Source organism: Nannospalax galili, unplaced genomic scaffold (genome assembly GCF_000622305.1).
Source record: "Nannospalax galili isolate Female #2095 unplaced genomic scaffold, S.galili_v1.0 scaffold473, whole genome shotgun sequence".
NCBI lineage: Eukaryota > Metazoa > Chordata > Mammalia > Rodentia > Spalacidae > Nannospalax > Nannospalax galili.
In genome coordinates, this window is record NW_008334092.1 from 372,937 (window position 1) to 398,137 (window position 25,201).

The 25,201-nt window shown below is 40.1% G+C and overlaps 1 protein-coding gene across 1 annotated transcript; it reads left to right on the forward strand.

The window, feature by feature from the left end:
* S100pbp (S100P binding protein) lies at positions 1 to 25,201 on the forward strand. The gene is made up of 6 exons (XM_008829199.3): positions 1 to 120; positions 1,884 to 2,683; positions 3,801 to 3,883; positions 5,268 to 5,359; positions 17,949 to 18,033; positions 22,105 to 25,201. Exons 2-6 carry the CDS (start codon positions 1,886 to 1,888, stop codon positions 22,244 to 22,246), a joined length of 1,200 nt encoding a protein of 399 aa, XP_008827421.1. The 5' UTR covers positions 1 to 120; positions 1,884 to 1,885; the 3' UTR covers positions 22,247 to 25,201.

Sequence of the window (25,201 nt, forward strand, 5' to 3'; positions counted from 1 at the left end):
CCTGCAGGAAGGTGGGAGTCAATCACTTTGACAAGTCTGCTGAAAGGAACAGCCAGCAGGAGTTGAAACCTTTTTCCATTTGGTCTCGTGGCAGAGGCAGATCACTCCAGCAGCGCCACAGTATGAAAGATGTTTATTTTCTTGTATTCCTTCCTTCCTTTCTCCTGTCCTTCCTCCTTCCCTCTCTCCTTTCTTTCCCTTTCTCCTCCCATACTTCCCAGTTTCTTTTCTTTCTTTCCTTCTTTCTTTCTTTCTTTCTTTTTTTTTTTTTGCTTTTTTTGAGACAGGGTTTCAGTATGTAGCCCTAGCTGACCTGGAACTCACTATGTAGACCATGCTGATCTTGAGCTCTAAGATCTGCCTGTGTCTGGCTCCTGAGTGCCAGACACCTGCCACGCCCCCCCCGCCCCCGCAAAAATATATGTTTGTTTCATTTGGGCCTATGGCAGGCCTATAATCCCAGACACTGTGGAAGCTATGGCAGGAAGATTTAAGTTCAAGGCCTGCTTAGGCTACAGAGCAAGTTCAAGGTCCGCCTGGACATGGGGCTGGGGATGTAACTGTAGTAGAGGGCTTGCCTAGCACATGTGAGGCTCCAGGTTAGTCACTAATACTACAAAGTAATACATGTTTTTTTTTTTTTTAAGTATAAACTCAGTGTCCAAACATTTTATAAGACAAAATATTTTTATGTTGTAGAAAATAATTCTATGATAGAACATATAGAGAGCTACTTTAATGTGTTTTTAAATACTTATAAAGTTGGGTTTTTGCTTTTTTTTTTTTGTCTTTTTGAGACACGGTCTCCCTCTATGCTGTCCTGGAACTCGATTTGTAGACCAAGTTGGCGTCAATATCACAGAGATCCACCTACCTCTGCCTCCTGAGTGCTAGGATTAAAGTCATGTGCCACCATGCCTGGCTCTTGAAAAGTATTTTGTAGCATGAATGTCCTATGATTTTACTGAACGTTTTTCTTGGAGATGGACATTCAGGTTGTCTCCAGTAGTTGGCTGCTTTGAGAAACCCTGCTCTGAGCACCCGGGGCTGTTTCCATGTGCTTTTGTAGTAGTAGCTGGTTCAGAAAGATAAATTTTTGGAAGTAAAATTGCTAGATTAGGTGGTATTGCCAAGTTATTCTTCAAAAAATAGTATATTGACTTACATTCTTTCTAATAGTATGTTGGTGCTTGTCTGTGTATCCTCACCAACCCAGATAATCATTCCTCTTAATTTTTACCATTTTGATCAGAAAAAAAAGTATTCTAACATACATTTCCATGATTCTAGTAAGCTTGTTTTTTTTAAAAAAATTTTATGTGTTACGTGTGTCTACATGTATATGTTGTATGTATGTGTACCGTGTGTGTGTGTGTGTGTCTGGTGTCTGTGGAGGCCAGAAAAGAGCATTGTAGCCCTCTGGAATTGGGGTTAACAGGTGATTATGAGCCATTGTGTGGATGCTGGGAACTGAACTCATGTCCTGTTGCAAGAGCAAATGGTCTTAACCACTGAGCAATCACTCTAGCCTCAAGGTTAAATAAATACCTTTTTTTTTGTTGTTGTTTTCTTTTTTTTTTTTTTTTTGAGACAGGCTATCATACATTTCTGGCTGACCTGGAACTTTCTATGTAGACCAGGCTGGCCTTGAACTCACACAGATCTGCCTGTCTCTACCTCCCAAGTGCTGGGATTAGAGATTAGAGACTTGTATCACCACACCTGGTCTAAAGTTAAATGTCTTAAAAAATGTTTCTCATGTTGTAAGTCACAGTGCAAATAAAGAATTTGAGATATTAGTAGGCCACCTCTTCATAATGGCAGATTAGAATTGGTTTAAGTTATTTTTTGTTCCTCAGCAAAACTTCTTCATATTTCTCCAGATATGACGTGCTCACTATTGCCCTCTGAACAGTCTTCTGGTACCTCTTTTTTGCCTAAAGATGATGCCCCATTTTCTTGGGGTTCCTCAGATGAAGATGGATTGGATGACTCCTTGTTGGAGTTGTGTGACGGAGAGGAAGATGATGGCCATTTCAGTTTCACAGAGGAGGAGATTGAGATGCTCTTGAAAGATGATGATGGTGGGCATGATCAGAATGGAGAGAGAGGGAGTCAAATTCTACTTGATACTCCTCAAGAAAATTCATTGTACACCTTGGGACCAGCAGCTGAGACCCCTGGCTTCTTTAAACTACCTCAACTAAGTACTTCAGTGGGTCATGGACCAAGTCCTAGTAAATCATTAAACAGACACTTTGTACTGGAAAAGAATCTTATAAAAGTAACTGTTGTTGCGCCATTTAATCCAACAGTTTGTGATACTGTGCTTGATAAGGATAAGATTGATTCCTCCAAAGATACTGAAAAGCCTGCTTCCCTTGGGGAACAGAGGAGAGAAGATGATCATCATCCAAATGAGAGCAAACTTTGCCCTGAACCTGAAGGGGTCAGCCCTAATAATACTGCCTGGGATGGGCCCCCACTTTCTTCTTCAAACAATAACTTTGAACAAACTGTCTCTGACAAAAATGTTTCTGATAGTAAGAAACCTACGCCAATGTTTTCTCAGATATCAGACCATTCAGAGATACCTAATAGGGGACCGTCCTGGAAAAATGGTGGATCACATAAATCAGGTTGTGAAGGGAGATGTCCAGTAGTTTCCAGTTCATCAAACAGAGTAAGTACATTTTTTTTCAAGGCAAAGAGAGAAATGAGATTATTTTCATTCAGAAGAATTCCTATATGCTTAATCTTCATACATATAAAACCACCCCTACCACGGACATCATGTGTACAACATTACATTTTATTACAGTTTAGCAGCTCTTTATATTCAGAGGAATTATGGTTTGAATTTTTTTTTGGTCTTTTTGAGACAGGGTCTTCCTGTAGCCCCAGCTGGCCTGCAACTCTCTGTAGACCAGGCTGGCCTCAAACTCACAAAGATCCTCCTGCCTTAAAAAAAAAAGAAAAAACCCAAAACAAAACAAAAAGATTATAATTGGCATTTCCTTTTAAATACTACAATAGTATGTGGTACACATTATAGCTTTTTAAAAAATTAATTTTATTTTATTTTTTGTCTTTTTGAGACAGGGTCTCCTCGTAGCCCCAGCTGTTCTGGAACTCACTATGTAGACCAGGCTGGCCTCAAACTCACAAAGATCCGCCTGTCTCTGCCTCCCAAGTGCTGGGATTAAAGGCATGTGCCACCACGCCCTGCTAATTTTGTTTATCTTATGTATATGAGCCTATTGCCTGAATGTGTATAAGTATACACTGTTGTGCAGTGCTCAAGGAGGTCAGAAGGGAGTGTCAGATTTTCCTGGAACTGGAGTAAGGATGGTTGTTAGCCGCCATGTGGGTGCTGGAAATTGAACCTCTGTTAGAACAGCTAGTGCTCTTAACCACTAAGCTATCTCTCCAGCTCCCTCATAGATTTTTATTAAAAATTCCTGGGGCTGGGGAGATGGCTCAGTAGTTAAAAGCACTGACTACTCCTGCAGAGGACCTGCGTTCAGTTCCCAGTATCCAGAAGGTGGCCAGTAACTGTCCTTAACTCCAGTTCAAGGGTATCCAACACCTTCTTCTGGCCTGTATGGGCATTGTACAAGGTGGGTACACTTATGTATGCGAGCAATACAACCATACACCTAAAATAAAAATACATTTTAAAAATGTATTCCCATAGTGTTTTTAATATTTGTTATAACTGAGAATTATAAGAATTACTTATAACTAATAACCATCTTTCCTTTTGTATTCTGCTCTGGAAAACAATGAAAAATAATCAGCATGTTTTTGACAAGGATTCTGGGGAGATGAAAGGTGAAAGAAGACTAGGCAAAGTCATCCCTGTTCTACAAACCAAAACCAGGTAATGGCACAGTATAACCGTTCTGGTTTCTGGTGGTTCCATTTCATTTCTTCCCCTTCCCAGTATCCCCTTAGTGTGTGTGGTAGGTTGCGGGGGGTGGGCAGGAAACTTTGCATGGGTAATAAGCAAACTTAAAATTCTGACACTACCTATTTGTGTGATCTTGAGCAAGTCAAATAACCTCTCCAGTTTCTGTGTCAGTAAAATAAAGCTAATGATGCCTTCTCTGATGCCTCACAAGGTTATTTCAAAATAAAAAAGACATAAAATTACAAAATTTTATCTGTGCATGGGGAAGCATGGACACATATTTGATGTCAGAATTTTTTTTTTTTTTGTCATCTTTTTGAGACGGTGTCCTTGTAGCCCCAGCTGTCCTGGAACTCACTATGTAGACCAGGCTGACCTTGAACTCACAGAGATCCTCCTGCCTCTGCTTCCCAAGTCCTGGGATTAAAGGCATGTGCCACCACACCCGGCAAGAAGTCAGAATTTTAACAAAAAAGGTTAAAATTCTTTGAAAATCATTTAGTACTATCTCTCAACTTGCATACAACTAAGGACAGATTGTAGTCAGGATGCAGATTTGAGGCACCTTTTCAGTTTGTTTTCTTGCTGCCAGGAGATGGCAGTGTCTGTACATGGGCCTTTACAGTTGAATGTACTAGAAAAGCTATTTTTTAGGTTGAATCAGATTTGCTTCCTTACGGTAAATGGAAAAAATTTTTTATTATATATTTATATATATTCTGCTTTAAAAATTTTTAATATTACAAATAAGCTAATTTTCTTTCCACTTAATTTTGGTTTTGTGGGGTTTCTTTGACATAATTGAAGGAAATCTTGTGAATTTCTTACAGTGAAATTATAATGAACAGAAGTCAGGCTTCTTAGGACAGTAATAAATTTACAGTCTCCATAATCTCATCCACTGATTCTTTAGTACAGAGCTATTATTATGAGCAAGGACCAGAAATTGCTCTTTCTAAGGTTACCATTGACCTAATTGCCAAATTTAGCTGATTCTTTTCACTCTTTATCTCATTCAGCTTTTTGTGTGTGGCTCTATGAAGGTGGCTATTTCCTGCCCAAACTTGAATTACTCAACAAATGCTTTATTTCTCTAGGGACTAGTTAATCTTTACCTTCTAATATTCTGTTAGCTGGAGTTTCATTTTGTTTTTTCCTTTTACTTCTAAACGTTATACTTGATTTCAGCTTCATACTATGACTAACAGCCTTCTCTGTCACTGGATCTTAAAGAGAATTTTGTCTCTGAAAGTTGGTTGCTTTAACCAGTTAGCAGTATGAGACTTCTCTGCAAAGTACTGCTGTATTCATGGTTCTAATGGACTGTTTTTCCTCCTGGTTTGCTTTGTTCAAGGATGTTTTCACAGTCAGATCTAGAAAAACAGAAGGACATTTATCTCAGCAAAGTCATTGCTCATATAGAAGACCCAGGAGACTCTAACCAAGGTAACATGGTATCAAAGAATGGCTTGTAAAACATGTGATGGAACTTTTTTTTTCCAGGGTAATGCAGCTTAAAACAGAGAGGTTGTTTTGAGTTTTCTTAAATTGATGATGAAGAAAACTTCCTTGCCTAAAGATTTACCTCAAAGGATTCTTTAAGCAGATAATATGCAGAGTGGTTTGGCTAACTAGTATTAGAGAAGTGCTCAGTCCAGTGAGTGCCCCCTATATGGTTGAGGACTGTAACCCAGGCTTTACTCTTCTTGCTAGGGTTTGTTTTGTAGTTAAATAATAGATGAACTGATGTTCCTTGCTAATCATCCTTTGGGGTCTTTAAAATTTGGAATTTTTTCCCTGTTACCTTTGGCATTGAAATATAAAAGCAGGCACTTCAAACATCATCCTGCATCTTGGCTTTTGAATACAAACAAGGTTTTGAAAGATCAGACTATCTTCCAGATCCTTCAAGCTGATTTCTCCTTACTTTATTAGAAACTATTAAAACCCAAAGTAAATAAATTCTTTTTTCAACTCTCAAGAGACTTTTTTTTTTTGTGTGTGTGTGTTTTTTGAGACAGGGTCTCCTTGTAGTCCTAGCTGGCCTGGAACTTGCTATGTAGACCTTGAACTCACAGAGACCCGGCTGCTTCTGCCTCCCAAGTGCTGTGACTAAAGGTGTGTACCACCATATCTGGCTTACTGCTTCACTTCTTTTCCTATTCAGCACACCTTTCTTGAGTACTTTCAGTAGTGCTAAGTTTGAAGATTAGGAACTGGGAATGTAAAGAAGAATAATGTCCAGAGAAGAAGATAATTATGCTAAAATATTGATTTTTAAAGTTCAGTAGGAGCCAGGAGAGAACCCTTCAATTTGTGTTTGGGAAGAGGTAAAGATGATTCAGGAAGATGTTCTAAGTAAATTCCATACAAAAGATAAGTTTCAATACTCTAAGATCTATTGTAAATCACTAAGGAAAGTTTTACAGGAATTTTCAGACTCTCTTTTGAAAAGTTCGTTTATTTTATTTTTTCACTCAAGATTTTGTTTAAGCAATCAAGTATCACTGATGTTTATTTCTTTTTGTTTGAACTATTTTAGATCTTGGTGGATGTAAAGATACCTTTCCACCCATGTTATTAGAAGGCACGTTTGAAAGAGATTTGTTCATATCCAAGCCCTGTGGAAAAAGCCTGGTTGTTTACTTTTCCCCTTGTGAGGTGACAACTTTTATATCCTAGGAGTTAACACTGATATGTAGCTGTATTTTCCTTTTTCACTTGATGCATTTAAAGAAAATTTCTAAAGCAAAACAAAGAGTAATTGCTTATAAGGAATAGCTAAAATAGAGTAGAAAGGCATCAGACTTTAGTGGTTGGGAAAATAAATCCAGTCTAGAGTTAACTTCTGGATTTATATTCTGGGCATATATTCTGGTTTATCCTGGGCACTGTTGACTGGCTGGGAGCTTGACCCACTAAAAACTCATTTGCAAAGTGAAGATAATGAGGCTTAGCTTACGTGAGACATTGTTATATATGCAAATACAAATGTAATGTATAGGACAGTACCTAGCTGAAGCAGTGGAATTTATTAAATATTATTATTAACAAGAAAATTCATCTTTTTCATGCTGAAGTGTTTGTTTGTTTGTTTGTTTGTTTGCTTTTGGTCTTTTTGAGACGGGGTCTCTTGGAACTCACTATGTAGACCAGGCTGGCCTTGAACTCACAGAGATCCGCCTGCCTTTGTGTCCCGAGTGCTGGGACTAAAGGCGTGTGCCACCACCCCCGGCCATGCTGAAGTTTTTATAGGCAAAATAGTGTGATAGAATAAGTCTCAAAACAAAATAAGACAAAAAATTGCAAAGAAAAAACAGCTTTGATGAAACAAGTTTGACAAAATGTTGATGAATGAAGCTGAGTGAATATGTAGTTCGTTGTTCTAGGTTTGTACATTTGTGTATATTGGAAAAGTTTTGAAATGAGATTTAAAAATATTTTTTATTTTATGTGTATAAGTGTGTTGCCTTCTTGTATGTAAGTGTACCCATGTCATGCAATGCCTTCAGAGGTCAGAAGAGGACATTAGGTCCCCTGGAACTGGAGTTATAGAGGTTGTTAGCTGCCATGTGTGTGTTGGGATTTGAACCCGGGTCCTCTGTAGGACCAGCCAGTACTCTTAACCACTGAGCCATCTGTCCGGCTTCTGACATTTTTTTTTTTTTAATGAATCTTTTAGATTATTCTTCTTTGACAACTAATGATTTTCACGTCACTAGTTCTAAAAATTTCTCAGGCCCCTGACATTGCTATCTGCCTTCCAGAAATTCAGTATGATACTAAGTTTTTTCTTTTTTTTTTTTTTTGAGACAGGGTCTCCTTGTAGCCCCAGCTGTCCTGGAACTCACTATGTAGACCAGGCAGGCCTCGAACTCACAAAGATCCGCTTGCCTCTGCCTCTAAAGTGCTGAGATTAAAGGTGTGGGCCGGCTGCTAAGTTTTTTCTTTTTTAAAAAAAATTTAACACTATTAGTTGGGCATTGTGGCGGATGCCTTTAATCCTAGTGCGTGGGAGGCAGATGCAGGCAGTTTTCTGTGAGTTTGAAGCTAGCCTGGTCTGTGTAGTGAGTTTCAGGCCAGATGGGGCTACAGGAAGATCTTGTCTCAAAAAGATTAAAAAAAAAAAAAAGTATTACTATTTGTGTATGTGCATGGTATGTGGATGCGCATACCTTGTTGTACATGTGGTGGTCAGATGACAACTTTGTGGAATCAGTTCAACCTTTACGTGGGTTTGGGGATTAAACTCAGGTCACTTGGATTTTGGGATAAGTGCTTTTGAGCCTTCTCACCAGCCCTTCTTTTTTTTCTTCTGTGTATATATGTGTATGTGGTGTGTGCATGTGTACATATGTGTGAGTGCACAGATGTGCTTGACCGTGCATGTGTATGTGGAGACCAGAGGTTGATGTCAGGTATCATCCTTTATTGATCTTTATCTTATTTTTTGAGTCAGGGTCTCTTACTGAACCTAGAGCTCACTGCCATTTTGGCTAGACTGGCCAGCAAGCCCCTGAAATCTGCTCTTTGAAGAGCTATGCCTGACTCTCTCACATGGGTGCTAGGGATCTAAATTCAGGATGTTTGTGCAGCAAGCATTTTATGCCCTTAGCTATCCCCCCAGCCCAGCATGAAGTTTTGGTGCCACTTTCCACTGCCCAGATTCATATATATACAGTCTTTTAGATGTTCTTAATGATTTTTTCTTGTGGTTTTCATAAGTATAATTTGATGATATTTAGATCCCTTCCCCTATCCCCACCTCCCCTTATTGTCCCTTACCCAATTTAATGTACTCTATTTTATATATGTGTGTGTGTGTGTGTGTGTGTGTGTGTGTGTGTATGTATAAAATAAGGCCTATACTGTCTCTAAATGTCCTTCAGTGTGAGTTCATCCCCTGGGGCCTGGTTAACCTATCAAGAGTCCTATGCCTGAAAGAGACTGTCTCTTAATTTGTGCTGCTGTTGCGCTTTTTTTTTTTTTTAAAAGGGGGTTTTGTTTATCCCAGGCTGGCCTTAATAGTTAAATATGAGCTTGAACAATTAAAAAAAATTTTTGTTGTTTGATTTCTGTATTTTATGTGTATGAGTGTTTTGTCTGCATGTATGTAACTGTACCGTGTTGTGTAAAGCCCACGGAAGCCAGAAGAGGGCATCTGATCCCCTGGAATTGGAGTTAGGGACAGTTGTTAGCCACTGTGGGTGCTGGGTCCTCTGGAAGAGCAGTCAGCGCTCTTAACCTCTGAGCCATCTCTCCAGCCCTCAACTTTTTGTTTTTTTTTTTTAAAAGACAGAGTTTTGCCGGGTGTGCTGGCACACACCTTTAATCCCAGAACTCGGGAGGCAGAGGCAGTCAGATCCTCTGTGAGTTCGAAGCCAGCCTGGTCTGCAGAGTGAGTTCCAGGCAGCTGGAGCTACAGGGAGACCCTGTCTCAAAAAGACCAAAAAAACAACAAAACAAAACAAAATAGAATCTCACCAGCTGTGGCACATGCTGTAGTCCCAACACTTGGGAGGCAAAGGCAGGCAGATCTCTCTGAGTTCAAGGCCAACTTGGTTTACCTAGTGAGTTCCAGGCAAGCTGAAACAGGTAGACCCTGTTTCCAAAAAAAAAAAAGAAAAGGTAGAGTCTTTTTGTAGCTCTATCAGGCCTGCAATGCAATTTGTAGATGTACTGGCCTCAATCTTGTAGAGATCTGCCTGCCTCTGCCTCCCAAGTGCTAAGATTAAAGGTGTGCAATACTACATTGGGCTTAAAAATTCTTAAAAAAAAAAAATTCTTAATTATTGGGAAGTTGTTTCTTACATTGAACCAAACTCGGCTTCCCTGTCACTTCTGGTGGTCCTACTTCTGCCTTCTAGGAACGCACTCAATGACTTTGCTCTCCCATTTTTAATTCTTTCGGTTATTAATACAATTATGTTCTCTCTTCCAAAGAAAAAAATTTAAATTGCCTCTTTATTCTGCCACCTAGAAATAACAGAATTAACATTTTGATGATTATCTTTCCTATAAGATGGAGAATATAGAGAGAATTATATTAGTTTGCAATATGCTTTATTTGTACTTAATGTACTTTAAGTACAAATATGTATTACCTTTTCATGTTAACTATTCTACATTAAACTGTTTTAATTTTTTGAGACAAGATCTTGTTATATACCCCAGGCTGGCCTTGAACTCACAGTCCTCCTCTGAGTGCTGGGATTATATGTGTGTTCCACATGTGCACCATGGCACATGCACACACACACACACACACACACACACACACACACACACAAATCTAAAACTAAATAGATGAATAAATAATGATACAGAGCTAAGTGGGTTGTGGTGGTACCATCTGTAATCTCAGCATTCAGGAGTCTGGGCTATACAATAACATCATCTCCAAAGAAAAAGAAAAGCAGGGCTGGAGAGATGGCTCAGTGGTTAAGAGCACTGGCTGCTCTTGCAGAGGACCTCCATTCAATTTCTAGCACTCACATGGTGGCTAGCAACTGTCCTAACTCCAGTTCCAGGGGATCCAGTGCCCTCTTCTGACCTCCTCAGGCATTGCATGACATGGGTCCACTTACATGCAGGCAATATACTAATATACTAAAAATAATAAATACATTTTAAATTTAATAAATTAAAAAAGTGAATTATTTTAGCCCCAACTGGCATAATCTATTTTTCCAGTACTTAGGAGGTATAGGAAGGAGAATCAGGAAGTCAGGGCCAACCTCAACCAAATAAGTGAGTTTGGGGCCACTTTCAGCCTCAGTGGGTAAAGGCTCTTTGAACCAAACTTGGTGACTTAAGTTTGATCCCTGAAAACCACATGGTAGAAAGAGAAAGCTGACTTTTGCAGTCCCATGGCATCCGTGTGCCACCCCCTTCCTTAAAAAAATAGATGTAAAAAAATTTTTTTTTTAAATACATAGTGAGTTGGAGGCCAGCCTGTATTACATGAAATCTTGTCTCAACACACACACACACACACACACACACACACGATTACAAAGTATTCCTTATGTAATTTATTCTGTCTAAGATAATTAGGTTGTATCTATTTTCATTAGTAATGTTGTAATAAACATTCTGATCAATAAATGTTTTTGTACAATTTTTTTTTTTTCTCAAACTCACAGAGATCTGCCTGCCTCTGCCTCCTGAGTGCTAGGATTAAAGGTGTGCACCACCATGCCCGGCTGGCAGCTTTTTCAAGCTTTCACTCTCATACCACCATTAATTTTTGTTGTTGTTCAATTGCAGTTCAAAAACATACAATTTATTCATTTTTTTTAGAATTTAAAAAATTTAAATTTATTTTTGATTTTTGTGTCAGTGTCTTGCCTGCACGCATGTAAGTGCACCTTTGTTGTACAGTGCCTACAGAAGTCAGAAAGGGTTGAATCCCTTGAAACTGTAGTTGAGAGATGGTTGTTAGCCACAATGTGGGTGCTGGGAACTGAATCTGGGTCCTCTGGAAGAGCAACTTGTGCTTTTAAAAAACTGCCAAGCCATCTCTCTAGTCCCAACACACAATGTACTATTATTATTTTAATATTTATTTAATTTTTATTTTTTGGTCTTTTTGAGATAGAGTCTCTCTGTAGCCCCAGCTGGCCTGGAACTTACTATGTAGACCAGGCTGGCATGGAATTCATAAAGATATGCCTGCTTGTGCCTCCCAAGTGCTGGGATTAAAGGCATGCACCGCCCTGCCTGGCTGTTATTATTTTTATTTTATGTATGTGAGTATATTGCTTACATGTAGATAGGTGCACCCATGTTGTTCAGTGCCCGAAGAGACTCAGAAGAGGGCATCAGATCCCCTGGAACTGGGGTTACAGATGGCTGTTAGCTGCTGTGTGGATGCTGGGACTTGAACCCAGGGCAGGTCCTCTGCAAGAGTAGCCAGTGCTCTTAACTGCTGAGCCATCTCTCCAGCCCCTTATTCTTAACCCATTTGTAAGTATACAGTTTAGTAGTATTACTCATACTCACAAGTAGTTGTATATCTATTGATCTGATGGTGAACATTTAAGTTACTTTGGCAATTCTTGGCCGTTATGAATAGTGCAAATAGCTTTTGAGGGGATATTCCCCATCTTTGTGAGATAATTATAGATCCATGTTCATAGCATCACAAAGATGGGGAATGCTCCCAGAAACTATTGATGATCGATTTTAGATTTGGAGTCCTAAAATTGGTTATAGGAATGTGTTTCAATACTAGGAAAAAACATCTTTGCTATCTCAGAACTGAGCAAGCTTTGTCTTTGTTTCAAAGATACTGTCTCAAAAAAACAAAAAAACAAAGTGGAGATCCATAAAGGAAGACACCTAGCATTAATGTCTGCCCTCCACAGGCACATGTATCCATCAATTTACAGGGTAAATTGAGTTTTAGACTCAACTATGTAGCCAGATTTCATAGTGAAATGAATCAACCATAGAACTAAGCCCCTTGCCCTCTTCAGAAATGGGTATCTTTGTTTCCTATTCAGACTTTGTTTAATCTTTGTCTTAGTTTGTTTCTCCATTGCTGCGGCAAAACACTCTGACCAATACCAACTTGGGGAGGAAAGGGTTTATTCAGCTTACATCTCCCAGGTCGCAATTCATCAGGGAGCCGAAGGTAGGAGCTCAGGGGAGGAACCTGGAAGCAGGAGCTGGAGCATAGGCCATGCTTACTGGCTTGCTCTCCTGGCCCCTGCTCAGTCTGCTTTCTTATGCAACACAGGCACACCTGCCCAGGGGTGGCACCACTCACAGTGGGCTGGGCCCTCCTACATCACTCAGTAATCAAGAAAATGCCCCACAGACATGGCCAAAGGCCAGTCCAATAGAGGCAATTCCCCAACTGAGGATCCCTCAACCCAGGTGTGTCAAGTTGACACCAAAGTTATCCAGCACAATCTTTGTTTAATATTTTGTTAGTATGAATGTGTATTGCCTGCGTGTATGTGAGTACACTGTGTCATGCATGCAATGCCTCGGAGGTCAGAACAGGGCATCGGATTCCCCTGGAACTGGAATTAATCTGCCATGTGGATGCTGGGACTCAAACCTGGGTCCTCTGCAAGAGCAGTCAGTGTTCTTAACCACTGAGCCATCTTTCCAGCCCCAAGATTTTGTTTAATCTTATGTCTTTGTAACCAGAGTGCTTCTGTTGCTCTATTAGCTATGTGAAGTACCTACACTCTTCTACAGCTCTGTCCGTGTACTGTATCTACTTCCCCATCCCACCCCCCATCATTACTAAAGCTCACATACCTAAGGACAGTATCTAATTCACTTAATAACATATTGATGATAAGACACATTCTAGTCATTAACCAGACATTTCTGTTGTTTAGTCATGACCAGGTAGTGTCATATAGTACAAAGTGTGGTGACCTGTCAAACCTGTCAGAATTGGAATGGCAGGCACTCAGGATTATTCTCACTTTTGATGTAACAGTTAATTCACTTTTCAACTTATTAAGGACACTTGCTAAATTGAATTTTTCCCCAGACTAGTTAGTTTCATATTCATAAGTTAAGGTTTAGATTCATTAGTGGTTAACTTATTGGAATGTTGAGGGGTTTTTTTTCCTCCAAATTTCATTCTTAGATGCATTTCATTTAGCCACAGAACAAAGGATAATCTTCACCTTTTAGCCACAACTTAAAAATAAAATCATGATACTGATTGTTGGTCCAAGAAAGCCCATCTGTTAGAGACTGAAGAGAAGAGAAAATGTTCCCATTCTTGTTAGCATCTCTAAATTTGGAGGAAGAAGACACTGAAGCTATGAACTAAAATAAGATTTTGGATTATTAGCCTCACCTGGGTTTGAATCTTGGCTTTCCAATATATTTGATGATGAATGAGTTTTTTTAAACTTCAGTTTGCTCATTAATAAAATAGGTTATGACATTTTCCTCTTAATGATTATTAGAATTCAGTGATAGATACATGTAAAGCATTTAGCAAAGACCCTGGCATGTAAGTACTTGATAAATGTTAACCACATTATCTCTAGTTAATGTCTTATTAATGATAAAAGTTCACCTTCTGACAGTAACTTAGTGTTAATGAAAACATTCCTTGTTGCATTAGCTGAAACAAAATTATTGGTGCCCTCTTTACTCAGCTCTGTGTTAGGGATGAGCTGGGTGTATAAGACAAATTGTAATAGGATTCTTGTCTTCCAGTCTCAACTATGAAATGTTAACCTCAGAAAATATTTTAAGGAAACTCAACTTTATGGTAACATTATATTGTTGAAATTTTAGCTCTGGCTTTAGACAAATTACTTAACCATCCTCTACCTTGGTTTCTTTATTTAATATCTTTGTTTCTGGGTATGGTAGTATACACCGTTAATCCCTGCACTCAGTAGATCCAGGCAGGTGGATTTCTGAGATAGAGGCCAGCTTGGTCTGCATAACAAGTCTCAGGGCTACATAGTGAGACCCTGTCAAAAAAAAGTTTTGTATGTAAAGTGGGGAAAATACTTTCAGATTTTTGTAAAGGATGAATTAGTTGGCACATAAAAAAGCATGTGGGAGAGAGTTCCTAATATATGATACGTGGTATGTAAGTTGCTGCTGCTTGATTGCAACTTCTAACAGTTGAATATTTAAATATTAGGTTCCTTAGCCAGATTAGGTTCCTTAGCCAGATTAACCATTCTTTGTTCACTTTGTTTAAAGTAGATAGATTTGCCAGGCATGGTGGCACATATGGGAGGCAGAAACAGGTAGGTATCTGTGAGTTCAAGGCCAGCCTGATCTACATAGTGAATTGCTGGCCAGCTGGGGCTACAGGGAGACCCTGTCTCAAAAAAAAAAAAACCAAAACAAAACAAAAACAGATTTATTTGTAGGAGATTTTTGTTCTATCTTTAGCTTGGCCAGTGAGGAGGTGAAGGGTATAGTTCGCTGATAATGTTGTGGTTCCAGTGAGAAGCTGTAGAGGATGTAGTTTACTGATAATTTTGTGGTTCCATTTTGATGGACACAGAATTTGGTAAGAAAATCATGTCCTAGAAAAATGTGTCTTACTGAGGTTTTTCTCCTACTTCCAGTGAAAGTTTGAGTTAAAACTTAGAGGGAATGGGGTTGCTAACCAGCCGAAAGCAAAAGGTAGGAAAGGCAGTTTGAATTGAGACCTTTGATTTTAGTTTAAATCAAGTAGGAAAAAGAAATTTTTATTTTATTGTTTAGAGAAAAGGGCTGACCTGAAGTTTCTGTCCTCAAATGATCCTCCTGCTTCAGCTTCTCCAGTACCTTCCCAGCTGATCGTTGTAGCATACTTATGGGGGTCATAATTCAGATCTATATTTTCTTTCTTTCTTTTGACTTTGGGTCTTCCTGTAGCCCCAGCTGTCCTAGAACTTACTATGTAGACCAGGCTGACCTCAATCTCACAGAGATCCACCTGCCTCTTTCTGAGTGCTGGGATCAAATGCGTGCACTACCATGCCTGGCTAAAGTTCATTTTTTAACATATATAACAACATAAAAATTGTGCACATTAGTAAAGCACCATTATTACACAAAAGCTTTAGTTTTTCTGTAATGACTCAGTACATTTCCCTAAAGTTTGTTATCTCATTATGGTTATAAAAATTTACAGGCCAGACATAGTGGTACATGCCTTTAGTCCTAGCCTTTGGGAGGCAAAGGCAGGTGGATCTCTCAGAGTTCAAGGCCAACCTGATCTACATAACAAATTCTAGGCCAGCCAGGGCTGCTCACGAGACCTTGTCTTTGTTTTTTAATTAAAAAAAAAATTTTTTTTTTTTTTGGACTTTTTGAGACAGGGTGTCTCTGTAGCCCCAGCTGTACTGGAATTTACTGTGTAGACCAGGCTGGACTTGAACTCACAGAGATCTGTCTGCCTCTGACTCCCAAGTGCTGGGATTAAAGGCCTTTTTTAAAAAAATTTATTTATTTAATGTGTATGTGCATATTGCCTACATGTACATAAGTGCACCTGTGTTGTGCAGTGTCCGTGGAGGACAGAAGAGGCTGTTGGATCCCTTGGGACTGGAGTTATGGACAGTTATTAGCTGCCATGTGGGTGCTCGGATTCGAACCCGGGTCTTCTGCAAGAACAACCAGTGTTCTTAACTGCTGAGCCATCTCTCCAGCCCCAAGACCTTGTCTTAAAAACAAAAAGCAAAAAACACTTTTATAGCCAAGCATGATGATTCACACCTGTTTTCCTAGTATGCAGGAGAATTGCATGTGAGTTGGAGCCTGGCCTATGCTATCCAGTGTGTTCCAGGCCAGCCTGGGTCTACTGTGTGAGACCGTGTTTCAAAGAAAACCCATTAAATAAGTAATTCTGAGTATTAGAGAATATTACATAGTCTATGTCTAGATGGATACAATTAATAAACATTTTTCTTTATGAATAGAAGGTGATTATCAAAGGATTTATACTCTTTGTGAACTAAAATAGGCCTGCAACTATAGCATCATCATAATAACTAACTACATACCTGCTGTGTGCCCAGCAATGTGCTAGGTCTTTTATACACAGTATTTTTATTATTCAGCTTCAATGTAAGTAGTAGTTTTGCCTGCTTTTCATAGTTAATAAATAGGTTCAAAGAAGCGACATGAGGAGTTGGAGAAATTACTTAGTAAAGTGCCTGCTGCATAAGCATGAGGATCCATGTTCAGATCCTCAGTACTCACGTCAAAACTGGACTTGGGCCCGGCATGGATGTGTACCCCTTTAATCCCAGCACTTAGGAGGCAGAGGCAGGTGGAGCTCTGTGAGTTCGAAGCCAGCCTGGTCTACATATAAGTTCTAGGCCACCTGAGGCTACAGGAAGACCCTGTCTCAAAACACACACACACAAAAAAAAGATAAGGAAATTGTATTTTTGTTCTTGTAGCCAGGTGTGGTGGTACATGCCTTTAATTCCAGCACTCAAGAGGCAGAGACAGGCCTGGTCTGCACAGCAGTATCCAGGTCATTCAGGGCTACCTGTCTGAAAAAAAAAGAAAATTAATACTTCATTGGTGACAAGAGCATTGTTTCACACAAGAGCATGTTGAAGCCCAGATTACTAAACAGTTACGACAAGTTCACTTTGTTTTAAATTAAGATACGTGAAGTGACTAGTACATTACCAAGTTCTCATAGGTTTTGGGAGATTGTCTTTAGCAGAGACAGGGTCTCCCTGTAGCCCCAGCTGGCCTGGAACTTGCTATGTAGATCAGATTGGCCTTGATCTCTCAAGATCTGCCTGCCTCTGCCTCTGGGATTAAAGGCATGTTTTTTGTCTTATGAAATCTACCACATCCAGCTTAGCAATTTTTTTTTTATTAGCAAAGAGTGCTCACCTCCATCTGTTCTAAATTCTTTTTTTCTTCAATGTATTTTACTGTCATTTGTCTCTGAGCCTGTATATTCTTATTTTGGTCTTTTTGAGACAGGGTCTCCCTGTAGCCCCATCTGGTCTGGAACTCCCTATGTAAACTAGGCTGGCCTCAAACTCACAGAAATCTGGCTGCCTCTGCCTCCCAAGTGCTGGGACTAAAGGCCTGTGCCACCATACCTGGTGTTTTCCTGTATATTTCTTGAATACAGCCTCCTACAATCTCTTTGCCTTCTAACCCCAGCTATAACCTTCCCTAATTCCCACACCCCACTCTTGAGTAGCCTCCTACATATCTCCTTATCATACCATTTCAAAATCCCCTTCTGTATTGAGGACAGGGGCAGATAAGTGTCTTTCCTTGCTGTCATATTCCTAGTCACTAGTAAAGTTCCTTACACTTAGTAAGAACTAAAAGTGTTGGATGCGTGGTCGCTGCCGTTTTTGTTTCACCATTATCATCTAAAAGTAGCTCCTCAACTCTGGCTTGTAGTTTTTGTGTGTATGCTGACTGCTTCTGATAATCATAAGCAGGTATTATTAGGACCAGTGCCTGTTTTCTCTTTCCTGAAGCATGTGCTTTGCTTTGATCTAGGCTAACACATAGTAAACTCAACTGTTTCCTAATCACTCTTCGCTCTGTACCACAGGTACCTTGGGTGAGCTAGATACCTTGATGGATCAAGTTCATATGCAGAACCCAGACTGGCAGCATCCTTCAGATCTTACCACACGGTAAGTTTCCTTCTTTCTGAAGCAGAAGATTTTAAAATCTGAATGTGTGTGTGTGTGTGTGTGTGTGTGTGTGTGAAATGAGTATAGGGTATGGGGTGTGGGCACCTGTGTGCCATGGTGCTCATCATGTTGAGGCCAAAGGTCAACTTTGTGGAGTCAGTTCTCTCCTTTCACCTTTACATGGGTTCCAGGGATTGCAGAGATACCTGGCTTTCACAGCAGGTGTTTTTATCATTGAGCCATCTTGTTGGCCCCAAAATAATCAGGATTTTTTTCTTTTTTTTCTTTTTTTTTTTTTTTTTTTTTTTTTTTTGGTCTTTTTGAGACAGGAACTCCTTGTAGCCTCCAGCTGTCCTGGAACTCACTACATAGACCAGGCTGGCCTTGAACTCAACAGAGATCTGCCTGCCTCTGCCTCCTGAGTGCTGGGATTAAAGGCGTGCGCCACCACACCCAGCTCTTCTTTTTTAATATTATGAAGTAAGGTCTTATGATGACCCAGGTTGGCCTAGAACTCATGATCCTTCTGTCTTAGTTTCCAGAGTACTTGATATATTATCATACACCACCATGCGCAACTTCAAAATCTGGAGAATTAGGCTGTGTGTGGTGGTACACACCTTTATTCCCAGCACTTGTGAGACAGAGTCAGACAAATCTCTGAGTTTGAGGCCAGCTAGGTTAGTGTGTTTCAGGTCAACCAGGGGTAGATAGTGATAGTGAGACCCTAACTAAAAACAAACAAGTAATTGGGGCTAGAGGCATAGCTCAGCAGTTAAGAGCACTTGCTGTTCTTGTAGAGGACCCAGGTTCGATTCCCAGCATCCACATAATGGCTAACAACTGTCTGTAACTCCAGGGGATCCAACGCCATCTTCTGACCTCTGTGGGTATTGCATGATGGGTACAGTTACACACATGCAGGCAATATACTCACACATAAAAAATAATAAAATATTTTTAAAAACAACAAAAAAACTCAACAAAAACCTGGAGTGTTCCATTGGTTTTTTTTTTTTTGGTCTGTTTGAGACAGACCCTCCCTGTAGCCCCAGCTGGCCTGGAACTCACTATGTAGACCAGGCTGGCCTTGAACTCACACAGATCCGCCTGCCTCTGCTTCCCAAGTGCTGGGACTACAGGCATGCGCCACCACGTCCAGCTTTTTTGTTTTTTAATTTAAAAATTTTTATGTGGGGGCTGGAAAGATGGCTCAGCAGTTAAGAGCACTGACTGCTCTTGCAGAGGACCTGGGTTCGATTCCCAGCATCCACATGGTGGCTACAAACTGTCCTTAACTCCAGTTCCAGGGGAATCCGAAGCCCTCTCCTGATCTCCGAGGCACTGCACGAGACGGGTGCACTTATATACATGCAGGCAATACACTCATATGCATAAAATAAAAATAATAAATAAAATATTTAAAAAAATTTTTGTGTGTATGAGTGTTTTGCCTACATGTATGTAACTGCACCAGATGCTTGCAGTGTCTGTGGCAGCCAGAAGAGGGCATAGAATCTCCTTGGAACTGGTGTTGATAGTTGTTAGCTGCCACATGGGTGCTGGGAACCAAACCCAGGTCCTCTGCAAGGGCAGCCAGTGCTCTTAACTGCTGAACCATCCCTCCAGCCCCTTGTTTGCTTATTTTGAGACAGGGTCTACTTATGTAGTCAGGCTAGCTTCAGACTCATGATTCTCCTGCCTCCACCTCCTGTACCACTACATGTAAGTAAAATCTGGGGTTTGGGGCTGGCAAGTTGGCTCAGCAGGTAAAGGTGCTTGCTGCCAAGCTTAACTTGAGTTCAGTCTCCAGAATTCACATGTGGAAGGAAAATACCAACTTCCACAAGTTGTCCTCTGACCTCCATCCATGTGCTATGCTCCATGTGCACACAGGCTCATACAGACACAAATAATTAATAAATAAAATGTTTTTTTAATCTAGGTTCTTTAGCTGGGCATGGTGGCACAGACCCTTAATCTCAGCATTGGAGAGGCAGAGGCCATCCTAGTCAATGCCATCCTAATCAACATAGGGAGTTCAAGGCCAGCCAGGATATATAGTGAGACCCTGTTTCAAAAAAATAAAAACAAAAACAAAAATCTAGGTTCTTGATGCAGTACATCTTTACAGTTTGATTAAATTGCTCAAAAACTTTGTTACTTTAACTCCTTTCCCTCATATCGTATATCCAGACCATTAGCAAATCATAAAGGCTCTACATATATAGCCAAAGTGTCTCATCATTTCACTTGGATTATTGCAAGTGTTCTAAATGCGTGCCCTGCATCTATCATTGCCAGCCTACTGTTCTTAACCCAGCATCCAGAGATTCTTTTTGTTGTTTTGGGGTGGGTCTTTTTGAAACAGGATTTCCCTGTAGCCCCAGCTGCCCTGGAATTTACTATGTAGACCAGGCTGGCCTTGAACTCAGAGATCCTTCTGCCTCTGCCTCCCAAGTGCTGGGACTACAGGCGTGTGCCACGACGCCCAGCTCCAGAGATTCTTTTAAAGCACAAGTCAGATTCTCTTTTTTTTAAAAAAATGTTTTATTATCATTTTTATTTTATGTGGATGAGTGTATTGTGCCTGAATGTAGGTAAGTGCACCCGTGTCGTGCAGTGCCTATGGAGGTCAGAAGAGGGCATCAGATACCCTGGACTGGAGTTATTTGCTGCCATGTGGGTGATGGGAATCTAACCTGGATCCTCTGCAAAAGCAGTGCTCTTAACTGCTGAGCCATCTCTCCAGCCCCCAGATTCTCTTCACTCACTATTTTCCAGTGGCTTCCCATTATCTTATCTTCACATCCTCCCTGTCCTCTAAAAACGCCTGTCTGTTCTGGACTAGGTTCACTAGTGCCATCTGCTACTCCTGTTGCTCACTACATTCTAGTTGTCCTGGCTTCCTTGCTGATCTTTAAACATCAAGTAACAGTTAATCCCAACACTCTAGAGGCAGAAACAGGGGGATTGCCATAAATTTGAGTCTAGGGCTATATATTGAGTTCCAGGCCAATCAGAGCTAAAGAGAGACCTTGTCTCAAAAACACTGGGGATAAAAAAAGGCAAACCAAGAAAATAGCAGTTCTCAAATAGTGTAGAGCTGGGGGTATAGCTCAGTTGTAAGCCCTAGGTTCACTCCCCTACCTAAAAGGAGGCAGTGTGTGTAAATGTTATTAAATGTATTTTGGAGTCAGACAATGGATTAAAATCCAGTCTCTTTGACCTTGGGAAGGTTATTTAACAGGCTTAGTTTCCTTACTTGTGTAAGGAGTTAATGAGAGCAGGCAGAGCTCTGTGAGCTCAAGGCCAGCCTGGTTTGCATAGTGAGTTCCAGGCCAGCTGGGGTTATAGGGAGAGGCTGTCTCAATAAGACCAAAAAAATAAAAAATAAAAAAAAATAAGAAAAGTTAATGTTAGGAAGGAAACTAACCTGTTAAATAACCTTCCCAAGGTCAGAGAGTCAGGAGAAAAGCCTGGATTTTAATCCATTATCTGACTCCAATATATATTATCTGTTCTATATATTATATATATTTAACATTGCTGAAACATAGACAAAATCAGGAAGGAAGGTCCTCAAAAAAAATACATACATGTTTTGTTTTTTTTGAGACAGAATCTCCCTGTAGCCCTAGCTGTCCTGGAACTCACTAGGTAGACCAGGCTGGTCTTGAACTCTCAGAGATTCGCCTGCCCCTGCCTCCCAAATGCTGGGATTAATGGTGTCACGCCCATTTTTTAAAAGATTTATTTTTAATTTTGTGTTTGTCTGTATGTGGGTATGCGCATGTGAGCGCAGGTTCCTGTGGAGGCCAGCGGTGTCAGATCTCTTGGAGCTGGAGTATTGGTGGTTGTGAGCTACCTGATGTGGTTGCTGGGGTCTGAACTTGGTCCTCCAGGGGGTCTGAACTTGGTCTTCCAGAAAGGCAGCATGTGCTCGTAACCACTGAGCGATCTCTCTAATCCCGTGTAAAGGTATCTTCAGAATAGTTGTGTTAGCTGTTTTGTGTACAAATGACTATTCTAGTTAAAATACCCTTCCTGTTTTTATTCTTCTCTCAATAGAAATTACGCCCGGTTCCGACAAAAACCTCTTCAGAGATACAGTCTGAGTCAGTGGGTTGACAGAAATAAGCGAAGCCACCATCGGTTCCAGCGTCTCCCAGACTTCTCATACAAGCCATATGTTTCATCCCATCAGCAGTGAAGGGCCTTTTCCAGGGTCTAGTCTAGAGCAGCATCTCATTTCTTCTGCTGTTTTCTTTTCTTTCTTTCTTTCTTTCTTTCTTTCTTTCTTTCTTTCTTGTTTGTTTGTTTGTATATTTTGACTTTTATTTTTCACAGGATTTTTATTTAAAGAATTTGTCACCTTTTGGAAATGTTTATTAAGGACTTGAATTTTTTTTTTTTTTGAGGACCTTCCTGATTTTGTGTGTCTATGTATGTATGTTTCAGCAATGTTAAATAGTGTTTTTCAATTTTTTAATTTAAAATGAAGATAGCTGCCTCCTGAAGGCATGTATTAAGTCAGAAGACCCAAGCTTAAACAAAATACCAGCTATATGCACAGATGTAGTCTATTTCTGGTGCCCCAAAGAAGTCGTCTTTTAATCTACTCTAAGAAAGCGGTTCTTTGGGGGACTATAAGCCAGTATTATTACTGATGACTTGTGACTGGGTACAAGTCACTTTTAACCCCATTTTAAATTTGAGTCTGAGTACTTGTCAGTATTTTAAAGTTGGCAGTTTAGGACATTTAAAGTAGGATGGAGAAGAAAGTCCTGTTGAAAGGGTAGATTAAAAGCATAAGTCTTTGTGGCTGGTTATGGTGGTGCATGCCTTTAATTCCAGCACTCTGGAGGCAGAGGCAGGTGGACCTCTGAGTTTGAGGCCAGCCTGGTCTACATAGTTCCAGGACAGCCAGAGTTACATAGTGAGACCCTATTTCAAAACAACCCTCCCTCCAAAATGTAAATCCTTGTGGTCAGGCATAGTGGTCCGCACCTTTAATCCTAGCACTTGAGAGGCAGGGAGGCAGAGGCTCCTGGTTCTCTGTGAGTTCTAGGCTGGCTAGGGCTACATACTGAGACCTTGTCTCAAAATAACAAAGAAAAAAAAAACAAAAAGCCAAAAAAAAAAAAAAAAAGTAAATCCTCTCCTTTGGACCTATTAGCTGTTATTATTGTTGTTGCTGTTATTTTTTGCACATAGCGTTTATAAGTTTTACATATCTTAACTGACAGAAGACTGCTGACTAACGCCTGTTGAATATTTTATGATCTTGTGATTGACTGGCTTCTCTGCCCCTTTTTGTTCTATTTTTTCCCCAACCCCTAGTGACCACTCTACTCTCTGAGGTTCTACAGAAACTTTTGTATCTCCAGTTAGACTTAGATACGCCTCTTCAGAATGGCTGCTTGAAGAGCTGTCCACCAGAATTTTGACACAATGACAGGCCAGTGCCATTGAGCTCTCTGGGCGTTTTTAATTTCATCTGCTGAATTCCAGGTTTGTATATTGGTGTTATTCTAGGAGCCTCCTTCCTGTGGAAGCCTTTGGAGAGGCACTCCATTGTTGGTCAGCAGGTACCTTTACACCCTGGATGTTAGCATCTCATCTTTTGGTCAGGCTCCATAGTTTCATGTTAATGCTCAAGTGAATCTAGTGATTCTGTGATTGAGCCTGCTGTGCACTAAAGCATTACCTGATGTTGAGATTAGGTTTGGTGTTCTAACCAAAGCTGACAGACTTTATGTATGTGGCTTAATGAATGTCTTAGGAGGTTTTTGTTTCTTTATAGACAGCCCGAGACATCATTTTGGGAGGTTTTGCAGGGTTTTTGACATTTGTGCTACTGTTGTTCACTCTCTGTAAAGGTTGTTCATAGTCACACAGCCTCTGTCTGTTTTTCTTTTATCAACCCCATCTTTGTATGTAGATAACCCATCCTAAATATCCTGTTCCACCTTGGAAAAGTGACTTAGGAAAATCTTGGTCATTCAAGCCTCTGGTGAGTTTGGATAAATGGTCCCAGTGTTTACTCGTTTTATTCAATCAAGGATTTTCTTCACTTTTTTGTTTTGTTTTGTCTTGTTTTGAGACAGGGTCTCATAGAACCTAAGCTGGCCTTCAACTTGCTGTGTAGCCCAGGATGGTCTTAAACTTCCCTGCCTCTTAGGTGCTAGGATTATAGGTGTGTGCCACTGTGCTCTATTCCTTTATCATTTGGTTTAAATTCTGGGACTAGACTTTCAGAGGTAGTAATCAGAACCGCTTCTCTTAGTTGGCGTAATTGCCATTTACTTCATTGGTCACTTGTCCAAGATGCTGTAAATTAGCTTGATAGAATGAGGTATGCCAAATAATCTGTGTTTGGGACCAAAACAAAGTTAAAATTAAATGTAGCTGGAGTAGTTAGCATTGTGACTGTGTAGTTCCACACAGATAACCCAGGGGGTGAAGGGACAGTGTTTTGCTTAGGCAAAAATCTGAGACATTCTTGCTTTCCTGATACCAGGAGGGTTTAAGTCTGTATGTGTAATGGGAGCATTGCCTTTGCCAAATCAGATGAGTGACAGGTTAACTAGAAAATGTGACAATCACATTTCCTCTTAGCTCAGATAATTCTGTTTTTCCAAAGCATTAGCAGCTTAATTAAATCTGTTGGACTGGGGGAGGAGAGAACTGTTCTGTAGTGGTTAACATGGTATTCTTTAAGGAGAAAAAACAAAGCCAAAGAAAACTCATTATCTGGCATGCTAGCCTTAAAGATGGTAATGGGTAGAATCTGGAGTTTTAATCTCTTTTCAAAGCTGCATTATATTTGGTGTTGGCCTCTAAATCTTGTATTTCAGGTGAAATTCTTGCTGTATTTTTAAATTTGAGTAAAGGTTCTATGCATTCGACTGTGTACCTAGCTTTCTTCCATGATGACATTCTCACCACAGGGGTCTTGACAAAGCAGAGTAAAAATTTGCTAATTAAATAGTTAAGGAGCCTGAAATAACCTTTAGTTTTGCATCTAATATGGGCTCTGATTTACTTGCATTTGTTGTCAAGATCAATTATGAAACTGAAGTTTGGTGCCTCCTCTTTATCATGTTTTTTCCCTTGTAGCAGTTGTGTTTAATGTCATTAAAAGAAATAAAAGTTCTTGTCAGTG